The sequence below is a fragment of the Amia ocellicauda genome, chromosome 16, assembly GCF_036373705.1.
Source record: "Amia ocellicauda isolate fAmiCal2 chromosome 16, fAmiCal2.hap1, whole genome shotgun sequence".
Lineage (NCBI taxonomy): Eukaryota > Metazoa > Chordata > Actinopteri > Amiiformes > Amiidae > Amia > Amia ocellicauda.
In genome coordinates this window covers 18,690,645-18,709,387 of record NC_089865.1, presented here as the reverse complement: position 1 = coordinate 18,709,387, position 18,743 = coordinate 18,690,645, and the positions used below count along the sequence as shown (strand labels likewise).

At 38.9% G+C, this 18,743-nt stretch overlaps 1 protein-coding gene across 1 annotated transcript in view; it reads right to left on the bottom strand.

The window, feature by feature from the left end:
* The window catches only part of col6a1 (collagen, type VI, alpha 1), a 38,861-nt gene extending 20,349 nt beyond the window's left edge, over positions 1 to 18,512 (bottom strand). The window contains exons 1-20 of the mRNA XM_066688539.1: positions 18,204 to 18,512; positions 14,680 to 14,809; positions 11,550 to 11,750; positions 9,983 to 10,142; positions 9,763 to 9,876; positions 9,426 to 9,446; positions 9,301 to 9,321; positions 8,982 to 9,026; positions 8,550 to 8,603; positions 7,491 to 7,535; positions 7,215 to 7,241; positions 6,579 to 6,605; positions 6,420 to 6,464; positions 5,926 to 5,979; positions 5,059 to 5,121; positions 4,628 to 4,690; positions 3,938 to 3,991; positions 3,701 to 3,736; positions 3,128 to 3,190; positions 2,947 to 3,009 (exon numbers count right to left, since the gene is read on the bottom strand). Coding sequence (XP_066544636.1) covers positions 2,947 to 3,009; positions 3,128 to 3,190; positions 3,701 to 3,736; positions 3,938 to 3,991; positions 4,628 to 4,690; positions 5,059 to 5,121; positions 5,926 to 5,979; positions 6,420 to 6,464; positions 6,579 to 6,605; positions 7,215 to 7,241; positions 7,491 to 7,535; positions 8,550 to 8,603; positions 8,982 to 9,026; positions 9,301 to 9,321; positions 9,426 to 9,446; positions 9,763 to 9,876; positions 9,983 to 10,142; positions 11,550 to 11,750; positions 14,680 to 14,809; positions 18,204 to 18,303 — 1,386 coding nt within the window. The 5' untranslated portion in view covers positions 18,304 to 18,512. The remainder of the gene's footprint in view (positions 1 to 2,946; positions 3,010 to 3,127; positions 3,191 to 3,700; positions 3,737 to 3,937; positions 3,992 to 4,627; positions 4,691 to 5,058; positions 5,122 to 5,925; positions 5,980 to 6,419; positions 6,465 to 6,578; positions 6,606 to 7,214; positions 7,242 to 7,490; positions 7,536 to 8,549; positions 8,604 to 8,981; positions 9,027 to 9,300; positions 9,322 to 9,425; positions 9,447 to 9,762; positions 9,877 to 9,982; positions 10,143 to 11,549; positions 11,751 to 14,679; positions 14,810 to 18,203) is intronic.
* Between the last annotated feature and the right edge of the window lie 231 nt (positions 18,513 to 18,743).

The window sequence follows — 18,743 nt, the reverse complement described above, 5'->3', positions numbered from 1 at the left end:
TTTCTATCACTTCTTGTTATTCCAAGCATACATAAATAAATATATATATTGTTGTACGGTGCTGGGAAGGGCATGGAAAAGCCACCCTACCCGGCACTACATCCCACAGAAGGCTCGGTAGATAACTCACTCTGGGTTGAAGGGCATGATGTGCAGGTTGCCTGCCCTGTTTGTTTGGTGGAAAGGCAGGAGGAGAGACTGAGAGTTGCAGCAGAGGTAGTGAGAGAAGAAACAGTCGATTGAAGGTACTGGACTTTTGTTGTTGTAGTTGAGTACTGATTTGGGTTACGATTTAGACTGGCTGCTACTGTTCCTGTCTCCTAGACCCTGCCTACACCCAGATGCTGTGTCAAAACCCACATGGTGTATCAACATTATATATATATATATATATATATATATATATATATATATATATATATATACAGTGTTCAAATGTGTTCATAGTGTTTATTCAATTCTCTATTTTGTGAATCCTCCTTTGGCTTTCACAACAAGGAGGAAGAGCTTCCTGTGGGCTTTTAGAAGGTTCATCAACTTCTCAGGAGGGATAACTGACCGCACCTCCATGGAGACTCTATACAGCTCTACAGCCTTCCTTGCACTTATGTAAAGCTTCATTTTAGCTCATCCCACAAATCTCTGTTGGCTTGAAGCCTGGTGATTATAATGGAATGCTGATTATAGAGTACTGAAAATAGTTAATGGGATTCCTTTCACTATTCACTGTTCATGCGATAGTGCTGTGAGAAAGTCAGTGCTGGTTTTGTAATCATTTGGAAAGAGACTTAGTTGTACGTTTCACTGATAATGCTAGAAGGTCTATTTATGACCACACCATTTTGTCATAGGGCTTAATTGATTTTTAGTTACTCTTCATCAAGGGTATGAAGAAAATGTGGAAGCTACAATATATCTTTATAAAGGCAACCAAATGTAAAGCTTTGATGCAGGACTGATGTAAAGATCTGTGACCAATTCAGAGTATAAAGAGTCTGTCAATATGTGACTCTGAAATGTAAATGGACCATTTATTATATTTTCATTTGATCAAGTGATGATGTTTTCCCGTGGGGGAGTTACAAAAAATAACATGGAAAAATACAGTAAGCCAAAAATGATATTTGGCAGCAGATCTGGTTTGCTCATGTATTAATGTTAATTTCAAATGTTTGCCAGCTTTTTCGACATGTTTAGGAACTGAGCCATTATAACTCCTACTTGTACTGGAAAGTACCACAAAAAAGGGAAATAAAAAATAATGCTGTACCAAATACATTTCCAATTAAATTATGGTCCTGTATGACAATGTATCAGTCTTACATGTAAATATAACCATGCAGAACATATATTAATCAATATGTGCACACTTAAAATCTCACAGGAGTCGATTGGAAGAGTCTGACTGTAGTACAATATCGGTTCTCTCTGTCGCTGATTTTAAAGGAGTGTAATTACTGTGCCTAGATTCAGGTTTCATCTTACAAGGCTGCTGCTGTTCTGGGCCGAATCCAAAGAAGAACAACCGAAATAATAACCAAATTGTAAGCTATTCCATGTACTGATGAGTTTGAAACCACAGAGGCCAATTTACACTCGCCATTGACTGATGCTATGGTTACAAGTTGGCACAGCACTGCCAGTGGTTTAACTTGACTCAGTATCTCCCACAGCTGTTTTACAGACATGCGTGGGTATGATGATCATTCTGAGATTACTAGGCAAATATTACAGCCACTTTCACTTGGAATGAAGACCAAGTAAAATAGTTTTGGCCAAGGTAGGGCAGATCTTCAGCGTAACCAGCCATGTCAAGAGATAACAGGATTGGCAACCCAACACAGAAAGCGGAGCCAAAGGATGCGGGAATGAAGTACAAATGAATTCTGAATTAAGATTAGGAGGCACCTCTGCTAAGTCATTCTTCAGATGCTGTTCTATCAAGGAAATTCAAGGTTTTGTGAAAAAGGGCTTTCCCCTTGTTTCCAACCTTTCTGCTATTTCACGGCCTTGTTAAGCCTAACTTAACACTCTCTCCAAACCCCACAGATCCAGATGTGGTGGAGGATTGCTGGTATGTGAGCACGTAAAGAAAAATGGAATACCTACATCTATCTCGTTAGCCAATCTGTGATCTAGTGATAGCTAAAATAAAACCCAGCACCCACTAACAATAGCCATTTGGGTGCTTTCTACCCAATCCTGACCTCATAAATCGTCTTGTTCTTCAAACACTCTCTGTGCCTGTTTGTCTATTTCCAGAACAGAAAGCCTTCCTGCAGTTTTTGCAATGTGACAAGCTTCTTATAAACACACAACATTCCCATGAAGTCTTGTACTTTAAAGTGATTTGTACTGACTCCATCTAGGGTTTGAGAGTTTGACAGATTTGGACATTTTGGGATTCCATGATTATACAAACTGTATGACATAGTGTTGTACTTTTACTAATCCTTATGTAATCTGATTTATTGAAAATGAAAATGTCTTTGAGGCCAAATTCCCTTTGAAAAGGCACTTTTGAGATGAAAAGATTAATTGAAAAGTTGTCGTACAACACTAATTCCCTTTCCTTGCATCTGTTTCATCTGTTAATTTTGATCCGGCAAAATAGGCAAAAACACATGATAAAAGTTACATATTTCAATTCCTTTCTTAATAGACATTCTTGGTACTGAAGATAAATAAAACAAATACACATGCCCTGCTCTACGGTCCTCTCAATAAATTGCAAAATCGCCATTCAATTGTATAGTGATGTATAATGTTTTGCTCGTTCAGAAGACGGTGTTGATTATATTCTGGTTAGACTGACAAAGACTTGAAGAACAGCAAAAACAATGTTGAAGTGGTTTACCTAGAACTAACTCTATAACTATAACCCTGCGAAAAAGCATTCCTTAAGGCAGATTTAGGATCATGGTTCTGTCAGCATGTTTCTCTTACCGGATCTCCATTCGGTCCAATTGATCCCTCTCGTCCGGGTTCCCCTTGCGGTCCTGCTTCTCCCTACAGGAGAAGCAAAGGATTGTCTCAGAGTAAGAAAGCACAGCAGTGAAAGAATCTTCAGTGACGTGGACCAATCAATGATGGGCTAACGAGTATCAGAAATAAGTGACACACTCACAGGTTCCCCGCGAGGTCCTCTGGGGCCTGGACGTCCTGCTTCTCCGTTCTCCCCTCTGCCACCCTGTGAGATCATGCACAAAGACCCAATTACTCCAGAGAAGAAAACCAGCAAAGCAGGCAAGTTAAATCTTGGAAAACAAATGTTTCTTCCCCCCCTAAATTTCTTCACTATAACCAGGAGTATTACATCAAGTATGCTAATCTAGTACAACACTATCTCTTTGCAACTGGGTGCTGTCGAGAAAATGTATGCGTTTTCCTCAGAGCTAGTATATTTTAGTGTTAAACTTGAGCACTGGGAAAGCTTAATATGGAGCAGCACAAAATCTAAAAAAAGAATCACTCTGACACAAGAGACTCTTCCTTTGTTCTGATTTTTCTCTGTGTATTGTCTTATTCTTTTCGGTGTTCATTATTTTTTCTCCAGGCCTGGATGAAACTGTTCAAGCTACCCATTGTGTAGACTGGCTCACACCCCCTAAACTGCTTTTCCAACTCACTTTACTACATAGTGTCCCCAACATTTGAATGACAATTTAATACATGGAGGTAACTTTAAACCCAACTTTACCTTCTCTCCCTCGGGTCCATCAAGGCCAGGTTCGCCCTTAAACGTAAAATAAACACATTAGACACATTGTGTTAAAGTAGCTGGAGATGCTCCGTACTGTCACTACTTGTATCATATCGAAGTATATCTTCATAAATAGATCAATACAATCTTTCTTCCTAGTATAGTGAAACCGGGCTCGATATGGTCCAGAGACAGAGCCTTCCAGATCTTCAAGTGAAAAGTGATACTACTTACATCGTCCCCTCTTTCTCCTTTCTCTCCGTCCGGTCCTGGTGGCCCTCTCAGCCCCTTAGGAAAATACAGAATCACAATTATTTAGTTGCTAAAAAGATGTGGAAATCCTTTCCATTCTAAAGCATTCTGGGAGATGTTCCTTACAGGATCCAGAGTATCTGAGAGGTACAGGACTTAGGTCACATTTTTACTTTTGATTTTAAGACTCCTGAGTATCTGTGTATTTGTAGTTGTGGTGCGCATTGGTGGGTCTAATCTAAACCATTGCTCACTCACTGAGTTCATAATCCAGGTACTAAGTTACTACAAACCAGAAATCAACTCTACAAATGGCACCATCAGAATGTTTCTCTAAAGACGATATCGTTAACCTGAAAACACTTTCTACAAAACTACACAAAGTCCAGAATTTTTGCCTCTTGCTTAAACATATATGAAGTACAAATTCCCCTTCAATAATCTATGCTTAAAATTGTAAATGGTAGATCTACGCTATTATATAGAATACTGTGTGTGTAGTTATATTATTGATAATCTCATGTCTCTGTATCTTGTCCTATCCTGTACTTCTGATTTAAACAGCTGTTGAGTTGAAAATGCACCACCTCCATGTTCTTTGGTCACAGCTGATTCCACCTTCGTCTTTAAACTTTTATGAGTGCGAGCACTGGCCGTCTTGCCTTGCCTTACCTTGCTTCCGAGGCCACCATTGTTTCCAGGTCTTCCTCTTGTCCCAGGTCTCCCGGGCTCACCCTAAACAGGAAAATAACGTGAGTGGAATTCATACCCAGCAACCCTTGAACTCCACCAATGGCCCAATGTGATTTATTTTGTGCAAGTGGATCTTTGGAACCGGGACATGCCTGGTAAAACAAAACCCTATCACATGGCAAAACCGTTTGTAGCCTCTTGCGGTCAGATGCTGTCACATGAGTATTTTGGAGACTTCTGTGTTGGTGAAATGGTTGGGTTTGTGTGTGGCATCAAGGTAAATTCCTGGGGAACTATGTAAATAAAGCATGTAATTAACATAATCAGTTATTATAAATGGACTGACTGTCAACATTACACCCAGAAGGAACATCAGAGTAATTAGTCATCTACTACAAAAACATCCTCACCTTTCCTCCCTTGGTTCCATAGGGCCCTGGATCTCCCTTGGATCCTGTATCGCCTTGTTGGCCCTGTGATTGATAAAAGGAATCAGATCTGCTCAAAGCAAAAACAGATTCTCCAGCCAAAACAGTCAAGTCACGTCTAAAATGTGGAGCATCCTGATTTGTCTAACTGAAACCGTTTGGCCGGATTTAGATTTGTATTACAGAATATAAAATATCAACTTAATGGAAACTTGGAAATGGTCTGAAAAGGCAGTCATTGCCAATTAAATCCTAAAATCTTCTCATGAAACGTGGCTGGTAGGGCAGGAAACCAGTCTTGCTGCGGACTTAATTATTTTGGGTTGGTGGTTTAATTATGTTATGTTTCATCGTAGATTAAAACAACAACAAAAGTTTAATAATACTTGGCCACTCTGAAGACTTGGTTTTGTTTATGCTGATAAATTAAGGTGAACATGTTTGCTGATGTTTGGACATGATAGCAATCAGAGGAGAGCCCACCATGATGTCATTCTGTATTCATTTCCTCCCATCAAATTTTTGTAAGTAGGTCTCCATATAATATATATATCTCCATATATAAAAAAAGCCTTTTTAATAGCTATGCAAGAACTAAAATGTCTTTAATCAACACATGAAAGCTTAGTCTTTCACAGTAACACCAAACGGTCATACAGATAACTAAATAGTCCTTTAGCAGACGTTTTTATCCAAACTGACAAGAAAAGACTAGGGAGTGAATATATGTAGACTGCTGGAGTAACTTCACAATTGGACCTACTTTACATTTCCGCTAGTTTACACTCTCACATGCTCATTTATGACTACACAACCCACAAACCACCTATTTCAATGATATACACTTACATCAGGTCCTGGAGATCCTTTGCAGCCAGGTAGGCCAGGGTATCCAACCTCACCCTGTGCATGGACAGTAAGAAAGGCTTAAAATATGTACTGGCATGACCTACAAACTGACATTACAGCTTCTATATGTTTACGGTTAACTGGTGGATAAAAATAAAAAGCAAGGCATATTCTTAGTTATCAACACTTCTGAATAATAGAAGTGAACAACAAAGGATTTTTTTTTTTTACTGGGCATTACACAAGATTAGCACACATTTGTTGTGTACGCTTAAAATTTTTTATGATTTGAAGCAAAAATAAAGGTTTCAATCCTTGTATTGTAAGTTTGTAGTACAGTTCTGGAAAATAGTTGCTATGTATCTTTTTAACAGGGAAATGGAGGGGACAGTTTTGTAATGAAGATTAACCTCTACGTCTCAGGGCAAAACTTTCTATAGGCACGATAAACGAAAAGCTCAGAAGATACATAATTCTCGATCCGCAAGTCTCACCTTTTTGCCATCAACTCCATCGATTCCACGCACCCCCTTGTCACCCTACATAATGAAGAACAAGAAAAAGGTGTTGCTGACACTGACAGAAGTAAAAGAAAATGTATATAATATATGTATTGCTCATGCATTTAACACCAGAAAAGCTGGGCTACTCACCTTGTAACCTTTGTGACCCCTCTCGCCCTGGACAGAGAAGCATAAACCATGAATACATTTTTGCAAGATTGTACAAAACATCCTTATTTGGCTTTAGGCTTTTGCTTTCTGATTTGTACCATGGTTGATAGGTCTAATATTCTCATTAGAACATTCATTACAGGGTCTGTCCCTGTGTATGGAATTACTTAAGTCCAAATGTACAGATGTGTACATAATGCATGTTTTATTCTACTACTAGAGGACCTTTGTGAATGCCCTTATCAGAGATGTCCACTGTGACTCTTTAAAGCACTTCTATAATCTCTGTGATTATCTCTGTGATTTGAAATGAATAATCAGTTTATTGGGACACATGTTATTGAGGAGTTAGTCCCACTGAGACTTACAGTGCCTTGGAAGTAAATATATTTCTACCATCTGTTTGGCTTCTCTAAACATTTGATGGAATTTGGTCTTAAAGGCCAACACATGCCTCCAAACTCTTCTGCAAAAGTCTGTATTTGAAGATCTTACAGCACACAGGGGACAACAGTCTAAATCTTAATTGTCATTGTCCTTCCCTAGTCGATAAAACTTGAATCTCTGGGAAAATGACGAGCAGCAGAAATGGGTACACATTCACAGTGTACTTACCTTGTCACCTCGGCCACCTTTGTCTCCCTAGAAAATAAAACATCAATGAAAATTTAAAAAAACACATTCATAAACCTCTGCCTCGCTTCCTTATATCTGGACTGAGCCGTCACATTCATATGCATATCTGTAATATTTATGGCTGTTAAAATGACATAGTCCCCAAACCCCACTGACTTTCCATTGATTTACATATGCGCATAATACTTAAAATCAAGCCATTAGTCTCTAACAATCAATTCCAAGCCTTTTGTTAAGATATAGAGAGTAACATACCTTCATTCCCTGATAACCAACTGGTCCGATGTCACCTTGATTTCCCTGTAGATAAAGAAAACAAAGACCAAAATTAATAAAGAAAGAAAGAAACATAAATAAAGCACATCTTATATGCAGTTATATACAGGCAGTGGTATCTTTGCAGAAACTTTTTTTTTTGTTTGTATTATTGATCTTTACAAAAAAATATAAGAATATTCCCAAACAAACAGCCTGTTGATCATGTCTTCCTTATCAACACAATTTTCAAACGACCAAGAAGACTGTCTTCTTAAAACCTCCTGTATATTAAACACTAAAATATACAGCCTTCACAGTGTTAAGTTTTACCATCTGCATAGTGTCAATTCACTGAACTGATTATCCACCCTGAAAGATACAAGCTGTGATCATTTCATTGGTGAGATGAACACAATTAAACTGCAACCAGTTTCTTATGATTGTACTGCAGGTGACCATGTGCATACACTGTTACAAGGAATTAATATATATAGTTTTTTTGTATTCAATTCACTGATACAATTATGTTCTTGAATTACGCTGGTAAAATGGGCTTTAAGAAACATATCACTGTTTGGCGCAGAAACACAACTTTTCTATATTAAAACGTGACACAAAATGAAAAAAGCAGGTCAAGAGCTTTTACATCACTTTGTAATTAATACTATTTATGTGACATTATGAAGTTTTGGCTAATTAATTGTATCTCTGATCGATTTGTAAATAAATGAAGGAATATGAGCCTTGTTTTATTTCATTTGACCATCTGTGTGAACATTTTAGGGACTACATTAAAGACTGGATGGTTCGTTTCATAGAAAGAATAACAAAACATAATATTTATAGTTCTTACACACAAACAATCTGCACTCTAATGGAATCGATGGTTAAACACTGGTCCTTGTGCTTTATCATAGCTTTGGCTCTCTTGCTCAGGGATGCCTGCTTCATGTCAGAGGGAGGTCTTCCGTCACCAGCCCTTACACTAACCCTGTTTTTATAGCCAGACCTTTGGTCAGTGTTTTTACACGAGATAAAGGGGTGAAAGTTACTTACCATGGCTCCTGCGTCTCCCTTCTCTCCTGGAAGGCCAGTCTTTCCTGATTCACCCTGAGGAGGAAAGAAGAGTTTGCGCAATCAGCCCACTTGTCCCAACCGTAACCCATTCTCCAGACATTGTTGGAGCTGTATCAACAATAGTGATATATTTAAAAGGGAAACCTCTGCCCTTTCCATCTAGACACGCTTTTCATTTTACACGGTGTGGCCAATACATTGATATTGCTAGCCAAAACAACTACAGGATAGCCACTTATGGTATTGAATACTGTGCGAAAGTGAATCTACCACAACCCCCAAGTCAAGGCTATTGTATGCTTTGATGAGAAAAATTAAGAAAAGACATTTCAGTAAGCTTGTAAAAGGTGAGTATCTAGACAAGGTTTTGGGGTGGAAAATACCCTTCTCCTTGAGATTGGAAACACTCACCTTCGTTCCAGGATCCCCAGCTGGTCCCTCAGGCCCTCTTTGTGGCTGAAGACCAAAGACAGTAAAGGTATCAGTGCCAGCATGCAAAGAGTATTTTAATGCTCTGCTGTCTATCCAGTTGAAGAACACTTCACACAAAAACAGGCTGACAATTAATATTAGGTATAAAGTCTAGTTTTTCCTTGGAATACAACAGTAGTAGCTGATAATGTCGAACAGCATTACACAAGATGGAATCAAAATGTATAGCATGCTTTCCAGTTTTAATTCGTGCTCTACATCAAAAAGACATTGACTGTTTAATAGTAAAGACACTGACCTGGCACTCAAAGGAGCAGCACTGAAAAGTGAAACACATGAAAAACAGATTAGTAAAACAACGAATGACAATGACAAACTGTATGGGATTTTATGACAAGGGGAGACGAGAAAAAGAAACCATACCACTTGTTCCGAATCTTTGACCTGAAAGGAAAAAAAACAAACACCGTCAGCGGGGAGGGATACACGCTGTTCAAACTCCAGAAACTGACTTCTCTTCTTACTGTAACTACTAGTCGTTATTGCAGTGAAAGATGCATCCAATTTGTAATGTAAGAGAGGGAATTGCAGTGGCCACAGTCAAATTGAACAAGGTACTTGGTAAAGGAAAATGAAGTAGGCTGAAATTGCACAGTTTCTCTGCTTTAGAGAAATGAGATAAGGCGATGAATGGGGATTCAGATTGCAAATAGAGGTTAACATCTGCTGGGAACAGATGCCAAGGCTAATCAAAACTCACAATGGTATCAATGATGGTACGGATCGTTTCCTGTTCCTCTCTCTTCACGTTATCTGCAGCTGTGAAATTGCGCCTGTAGCTTTGGTCAGTCGCAATGATACTGAGCCTGGTTTCCTGCACATGAAAAAAGGTGTTTTGAGTGAGACAGAACTGCACAATTTATCTGAACCACCTCAGCTTTGCAATAACAGTGAACAGGACTGGTGTCCGCCAGACGTACCAAGTGATCGGGCGAGATGGCCACGGCAAATACTTTGATACCGAGGTGTTTGGCTTCATTGGCAGCATCTTGCAGGCCACCGCAGGGCTCCTTGTATCCCTCAATAGGGTGGCCGTCTGTCACCACGATCATGTACTTGTTCTCCCGATGATTGGACCCCCTGAACCAAGACACACAGATGCAAATGAGGTCATCACAAGCGAATGTCTGGGATTTCCATAGTCTATCTATCTCGAAGACTCAAATCCCCATCTGCATATCTCCCATTAAACTACTTCCCCACCTCAGCGTTAATACTTCTGAATTATGAATAGGATTCAAACACACATTTAGCTTTGAAATGTAGCCTAAACCGATTAAACCTACAGCAGGAGACAGAATTGTGCCCAGTGCAAGATGTAATAGATGCGCTCAAAATAGGGGTCTTCCGATCAATTTCAAATAATCGCATGAAACAAAATTACTTTCAGATTCAAATCTGTTTTCTCATTTTATGGAGAGTTCAAATGCCAATACATTGAAGATTACACATTGTTTCTAATTCCATCATGCAGCAATTTTTTTTGTTTAAATCAGAATTTGATGGGTTATAGGCGGGGACACTAAAATCAGACTCTCTAATCCATTCCATCTCACAATTTTTGCAATACCGTGACTATCTTCCAGAATGTACCTGCTCACACCAGACTTAGCGTCAAATGTATTTACAATGCTCTTAAAAATTGTTTTAAAGGTTGTGTTCACCCCTGTTTATCAAGGTGCGCTCTTCTACTCCATCCTTTACAAATCTAATTCGGTTAAACTCAATTCAGATTCACCTCTTCCCAACCCCTACTCATCACAGCTCTACCAATTAATTCCAGTCAATCCCAACGGTTATTCATCTTCTACACCTCTGGACCTTTGACAGTTCTGAAGTGGCTGAGAAGGTCATAAATAGGTGATTCTGAGTGATAAGAATGACTCATATTGATGAATGGGTATGAACACAATCTTAAGAATATGTCAAGGACGTTTCACACCAAAGAAAGTAGCTTGCCATACAAAACTATACCATACAATTATAATTTCTGTTGAAAGCATTTTTGTTTTGTTTTACCTAGGCACTTATACACAGGTCCTCGCTCCCTAAACAGCACTAACATGTTTTGCATACTGTTAACTGCATGCTTTGTACACCTGCTAGTGGCAAGCATGTGTGGGAAAAAGTACTCTATTCATACCTAAAATAGGATAAATTATGAAGATGGGTTAGAAATTAAACAAGTTTTGTTGCCAAATCCTGTGAGGGAAGTATACGATAAGCAAACCATATTAACTTAAGGGTTCTAGGTGTGGGTTGAAACCCCTATTACAGAAATCAGGTTAATAGGACAGACCTAGTGCTTTGTGTGTGAAACATGGAGGTGATACTATGTCACAGAAACCCAATAACCAAATAGATTGTAAGAGCTCATGCAATTAATTATGCTACAACACAACCAACATAACATACATGGTGAATTTCATTGTGAGTTTCATGTGTTCCTGTCCAAGGAAATGAGTCAGACTGCTCAATTCCACTCACCCAATAAGTAGCTCCTCTATGCCCCTCTTGATGGCACAGTCAGTGTATGTCCCCTTGCCAATGTAAGAGATGCCCTTCACACTCCTCTGCAGGACGGCCTTGTCCTTGGGCACAGCGGTGAGCTCTTTGATTAGTTTCACCTCGTCACTGTAGTGCAGGGCCCCAGCGTTCCATGTCAGGCTCCGGTCACAGCGGTAGAAGCTACAAATAGGGCAAAGCATTCAAATTCATGAACCTCCTAAATACTTTTCAACAATGGCATTACACCTTCAGGGTATGATGCTCTCTGTCCTGTACTCTACCTGGTACACAGCTTTAAAAGTCAAAAGAAAATAAAAATCATTAACAAAATTCCGATATGACAGAGACAGAGACAGAGATATGTGTGTATATACACTCACCTAAAGGATTATTAGGAACACCATACTAATACTGTGTTTGACCCCCTTTCGCCTTCAGATCTGCCTTAATTCTACGTGGCATTGATTCAACAAGGTGCTGAAAGCATTCTTTAGAAATGTTGGCCCATATTGATAGGATAGCATCTTGCAGTTGATGGAGTTTTGTGGGATGCACATCCAGGGCACGAAGCTCCTGTTCCACCACATCCCAAAGATGCTCTATTGGGTTGAGATCTGGTGACTGTGGGGGCCAGTTTAGTACAGTGAACTCATTGTCATGTTCAAGAAACCAATTTGAAATGATTCGACCTTTGTGACATGGTGCATTATCCTGCTGGAAGTAGCCATCAGAGGATGGGTACATGGTGGTCATAAAGGGATGGACATGGTCAGAAACAATGCTCAGGTAGGCCGTGGCATTTAAACGATGCCCAGTTGGCACTAAGGGGCCTAAAGTGTGCCAAGAAAACATCCCCCACACCATTACACCACCACCACCAGCCTGCACAGTGGTAACAAGGCATGATGGATCCATGTTCTCATTCTGTTTACGCCAAATTCTGACTCTACCATCTGAATGTCTCAACAGAAATCGAGACTCATCAGACCAGGCAACATTTTTCCAGTCTTCAACTGTCCAATTTTGGTGAGCTTGTGCAAATTGTAGCCTCTTTTTCCTATTTGTAGTGGAGATGAGTAGTACCCGGTGGGGTCTTCTGCTGTTGTAGCCCATCCGCCTCAAGGTTGAATGTGTTGTGGCTTCACAAATGCTTTGCTGCATACCTCGGTTGTAACGAGTGGTTATTTCAGTCAAAGTTGCTCTTCTATCAGCTTGAATCAGTCGGCCCATTCTCCTCTGACCTCTAGCATCAACAAGGCATTTTCGCCCACAGGACTGCCGCATACTGGATGTTTTTCCCTTTTCACACCATTCTTTGTAAACCCTAGAAATGGTTGTGCGTGAAAATCCCAGTAACTGAGCAGATTGTGAAATACTCAGACCGGCCCGTCTGGCACCAACAACCATGCCACGCTCAAAATTGCTTAAATCACCTTTCTTTCCCATTCAGACATTCAGTTTGGAGTTCAGGAGATTGTCTTGACCAGGACCACACCCCTAAATGCATTGAAGCAACTGCCATGTGATTGGTTGGTTAGATAATTGCATTAATGAGAAATTGAACAGGTGTTCCTAATAATCCTTTAGGTGAGTGTATATATATATATATATATATATATATATATATATATATATATATATATATATATATAAATGTTAAAGTATTTAAAAATATATATTTATACATATATTTTTAAAAGCACGCCAATTCCTGGGCCTAGTTTTATATGTCATTACCGTAACAAACAGTGTTTTGCCCCCTAGTTCAAATGTACATTAGGTCATATACATTATAAGATAAGAAGAGGTATTATCATTTTCCAACCTGAGCACATGGTGAGTAGATCGCTTTCAACAGTTAATCATGTTACGGTAATGACAAATAATAAACCTAACTCACGATTTTCAGACATTTGAAGTAATTTTTAACATAATAAGTTCATGTAGTTTTGAATAAATTAATGTAAATGTCAATTACTTTATGGTTTCTGTCTTCAAAATAAAAAGAGGTCAGGATGTGTAGGCCTGTTATACAATCCTAAAAATGCTAAAAATTACCATAAAAAGCCATTACTGTAACAACTTGTTTTGTTAGAAAGTTAAAAAGCAGTTATTTTTATGATTGCATGGGCTGAAGTACAAATATTTACAAAAAAAAAAGTTTTTGAGAAGCTGTGCAGTGTTATTTGTCTGTTAAATAATGTTTTAAATCCATTCTTAAATCTTTAAATGTCATCACCGTAACAAGCTGTCCTTATCGTAACTGTAGCATCATCACCGTAACAAAGGCTATTTTAACAAATAAAACTACAACTGCAGTATCAGGGGTGAGGGTTATACTGTCAAGGGGTTCAGAGATGCATGTCTGAAATAATAAATAAGTTTTGTATGTGTTTTTTCACTGCTTACTTACTTTACAATAAAAATATATCTATACCAAACCTCATGCACTTTAGCAAAAAATAAATTTATTTAATTTTAATGGTCAATAAAAACTACAAATCTATGTTTTTCTTCTAAATATGAATTCTAATTTTGTATTAATATGTAATATAATATATAATCAATATGGTCTGTATTTTTCTTTATAAGACAAATGCATAAGTTTGAAAAAAATTTAAATATAAAAATGTCAGCTCGGCCAAGTACATTTCCATACAAATAAGATATTGAAATACATCAATTTAAAAAGTATGTGACCTTTATATATTAAAAAAAATAATTATTAAAATGTAGATGTAGCGTAATTGCAGGAAATGTAGTTTGAATGAGACTATTGATTTAGAAGACTTTTCTGCTCCAACATGAAATAATGCAATAACCTTTTTGTGCAAGACTGTATTGATTACTCCTCTGCTGGAAGAAGTAGGGAACAGAACATGAACTTGAGGTTCATGATCTACCATGAAATATAAATGGGATATGTTTTCTGCAAAAGGGACCTTCTACATGATTCTGCTGACAGTTTCACATCTACCCCTCCACCTGAAGTAACCCTGCAGTGTTAACATGCAAACCTGTCTATTATTTAACAATAAACACAGTTTCTCAGAATGTTATATTAATATATAAATTAATATCAAAACCCCAGACCTCTTCCAACACATACCTGTCCTGTAGCTGGTCAATGAAAGACGAAGTGAAACTTGTGATCTGATTGATGTAGAATTGCGGGGGTTTGACCCTCAAGGCAACACTTTCCGAGGTATCGAGCACAAAGAAAAGATCCACAGGACAATCTGAATGTGAGGTAGAAAGGAAAACAAATATGAATTACCTTTATTTTTTTTAGTTGTGTGGCTTCCTTGTAATAAACATACATTTTTGCTGATCCCAATTAACTTCAATGAGGGACTCTAAATCTACAGTTTAGTGTTGAATAGTGTTTTAATCTACAATAATTAAAAACATCATGTTAGTAATCAACCTGCGCCACACTAAATAATATTCAATACTTATCAAAGAGTGTTCAAATTCACACTGGTCAGAAAATTTGCTGTGGGTACCTGATAGCATCCAGATGAACATAACTTTTCAGATGACCCCATACCCTTGTTAATTAACTGGGTGGAGACCAGGTCATTCTGTTGGTGTCTGACAATGACCGGCTCTCCGCCAGATATTTCTATGCACAGCTGATTACAAGAAGTCTGACGTGATGGGTCCATGTCGGAGGAATCCATGATTCTGCAAGGCTGATGTAAAGAAAATCACTTGACTGCAAGGCCTTGGGGTCAGTCAAAAAATAACAGGTGAGTCCACACCACAGAGGAATGCAGAGATCTGCATGGTGGTCAGATGGTATCAAAACTATAAAATAAAAAGTCTTCCAGTGTCAATATGTATTCATTTCCTTTAAAAGATGCATGAGCTCAGATTATTTAAAATAATTTATATATAATGTTACGGTTCAAATCCACAACTCATGAGGATTGAAGTCTTCAAGTTTATCTTGACTTCCCAGTGGTCCTGGCCATTTTGTGCTTGTACAATCACCAACACAACAGGAGATTCAGAGGGGTATATCAATAATTGAAATGGTGAACTTCAGTAGGTATATCTAGGTGTACACAGGGCACAATTCAATGCTTAAAGCTGTGTCTAATGTGCATAACATACACCGATCAGCCATAACATTATGACCACTGACAGGTGAAGTGAATAACACTGATAATCTCGTTATCATGGCACCTGTAAGTGGGTGGAATATATTAGGCAGCAAGTGAACATTTTGTCCTCTTTAATTTTGCCAAATTGTGATGGCTAGACGGCCATCTCTGTGGGTCAGAGCATCTCCAAAACTGCAGCTCTTGTGGGGTGTTCCCGGTCTGCAGTGGTCAGTACCTATCAAAAGTGTTCCAAGGAAGGAAAAGCGGTGAATCGGCAGCAGGGTCATGGGCGGCCAAGGCTCATTGATGCACGTGGGGAGCAAAGGCTGGCCCGTGTGGTCCGATCCAACAGACGAGCTACTGTAGCTCAAATTGCTGAAAAAGTTAATGCTGGTTCTGATAGAAAGGTGTCAGAACACATAGTGCATCGCAGTTTGTTGCGTATGGGGCTGCTTAGCCGCAGACCAGTCAGGGTGCCCATGTTGACCTGTCCACTGCCGAAAGTGCCTACAATGGGCACATGAGCATCAGAACTGGAACACGTTGCAATGGAAAAGGTGGCCTGGTCTGATGAATCATGAGTTCAAGGTGTTGACTTGGCCTCCAAATTCCCCAGATCTCAATCCAATCGAGCATCTGCGGGATGTGGTAGACAAACAAGTCCGATCCATGGAGGCCCCACCTCCCAACTTACAGGACTTAAAGGATCTGCTGCTAACGTCTTGGTGCCAGATACCACAGCACACCTTCAGAGGTCTAGTGGAGTCCATGCCTCGACGGGTCAGGGCTGTTTTGGGATCTACACAATATTAGGCAGGTGGTCATAATGTTATGGCTGATCGGTGTATAGTACAAAGCATGGACTGTAGAAGATGTCACTCTGACGAGATGTAGACTTCATTAAAGCAACCCCATTTGCAGGCCGGAGGCCGGAGGCAGGCCATTCTCAAAGATCTGTGACTTGTGGACCTGAAGCTAGTCACATTATAATCTGTACATATTGAGATTGTTTTCAGCAATGCTGTTGATAACCTTCAATTTCACCTCCAATGTTTATCACAGAAAATACCCAAGACAGGGTCCTTACAGCAGCACCAGCATCAGCCAGGCTGCCAATCAGGGATTGGCCATATAGACACAGGCTCTGCACAAGGTGAAGGCTTCTTTGTATCCCTTTGAAGCCCGAGCACTGAAGGAAACATTGAGATGGCCAGTGCAGCTTGAACTGCAGGATGAGTCACAAGAGAGCTGGCAAACCTCCAGAAGAGACAGTTACAGTGGTGGGAGCATAACAGTATGCAAAGGGTTTGCTCATTGTGATCTTCATTACTCTAAACAGGGCCATGCAACCACTAGGACATACAGGTGTGACATCCTTTGATCCACGGTTTAACCATCTAAGGCAGTGGTTGATGCAGTGGTGGCTCAATTTAGCCAGGTTAGTCAATTCCTTTTTTTTTTTTTTGGGGGGGGGGAAACATGCATGACCTGGGTAAATTGGCTTTCAAGGTTGGTACATGAACATCTAGGATGCACCTGGATGTCATGATGTATCCTAGATGCACACAGGTAGAACCATTCACAACTGGCTTCTGCCTTCAGTGAGGATTTGAGATGAATCCTGGAAGAACCTGACTGAGAGCTTTCCACAGCCCTGGTTGGCTTGTTCTGCAGCTTAAGGTGATTTATTTATTTTTTTCCAATGGAGTACATTTCCAGAGAGTAGACCATTTTGTAGAAAGAAGACAAACATGCACATTTCTGATGTCACACTTGAACTTGGATAGGTCAATCATTCTCATTTCCCCTTACAAATATTACCCAGTTGATAACTTACACACCTGACCCTTCCCTTTTTGTATACATGGTTGATAACTTATTGCAGACCCCCACAACCATATTAGTAATCAAAGGCACAATTCTGAATCGACAATACAATATGTACAAAATATATATATATATATATATAAATATATATAAATATATATATAGGTCTTTCCCGACCTAAATTACATTATTACAAACAACGCAGCAGACAAAAAAAGTGCATAACATTTTCACACATTAATACATGTATTTAACAATAAAAACAACAACAAAAACGTTAATAGATTATTCCAAAACTGAATAATTATTGTTCTCATTCTTATATTGTTAGGATAATTTTCTTTTGAATTAAGCAAATTAATATTCACCCAATAGCTCGGTACAGTGAAATGACAGCATTCAAATTAAGTAATTAAACTATGATCAAATTAAAAAGACCGAAAAACGTAATGTCTACTAAATGTTAGTTAATGGCTCAACACATAGACTTTTCTTATGCATGCAATGTCTTATGCAAAACTTGGAAGTATCCTGAAAATCCCAGTTCACAATTAAAACAAATAAGAATGAAGGCTCAATCAAATGTATACAGTAACATTAAGAATATATACATTGCATGTGTTTTTAAAACATCCACATCTTATATATCTGAATTCGTTTATTTAATGTAACGATGACAAAACAACGGTCTACTTACCTCTAAAAACCGAAGTTTTGGTACTGGTATGTTGAGCTAGCGACCCTGCCCATATTGAAGAAAAGTACAAAAAACTTAGCAAAAATCCGTTAAAACCCATATTTCCTTAGTAGTGTGCATGCACCTTGGAGGTGCAATAACTGGAAAATATTTTTTTATTGGGTAAATATTGTTAAACTACAGTTTTTAAAAAGTTTGTCAAAAAAAAAAAAGTGAATCAGTGTCCAATTCTGCCTGTTTGCAGCAGGGAGAGGGAGACAGAGAGAAGACGGCTGTAGAGACAGAGAAAGGCAGAATGTGGATTCTTACTGAAAAGAGGGCGGAGGAACGGTGGAAGTGTATTCTCTCCACTACATTTGACTCAGTATCAGCTCTGTCTTTTAGAAAGACACAAATACATTCAATCGTTTTATTTCTTGTAACACACAATAAGTATACATTTTCTTCTATGTACCCCCCTCCCCACCTCGCAAACATAACTATTCTAAATTATTCATTTTGCACAAGGAATGCAATCAGAACGTCATAGGGCCTGGTATG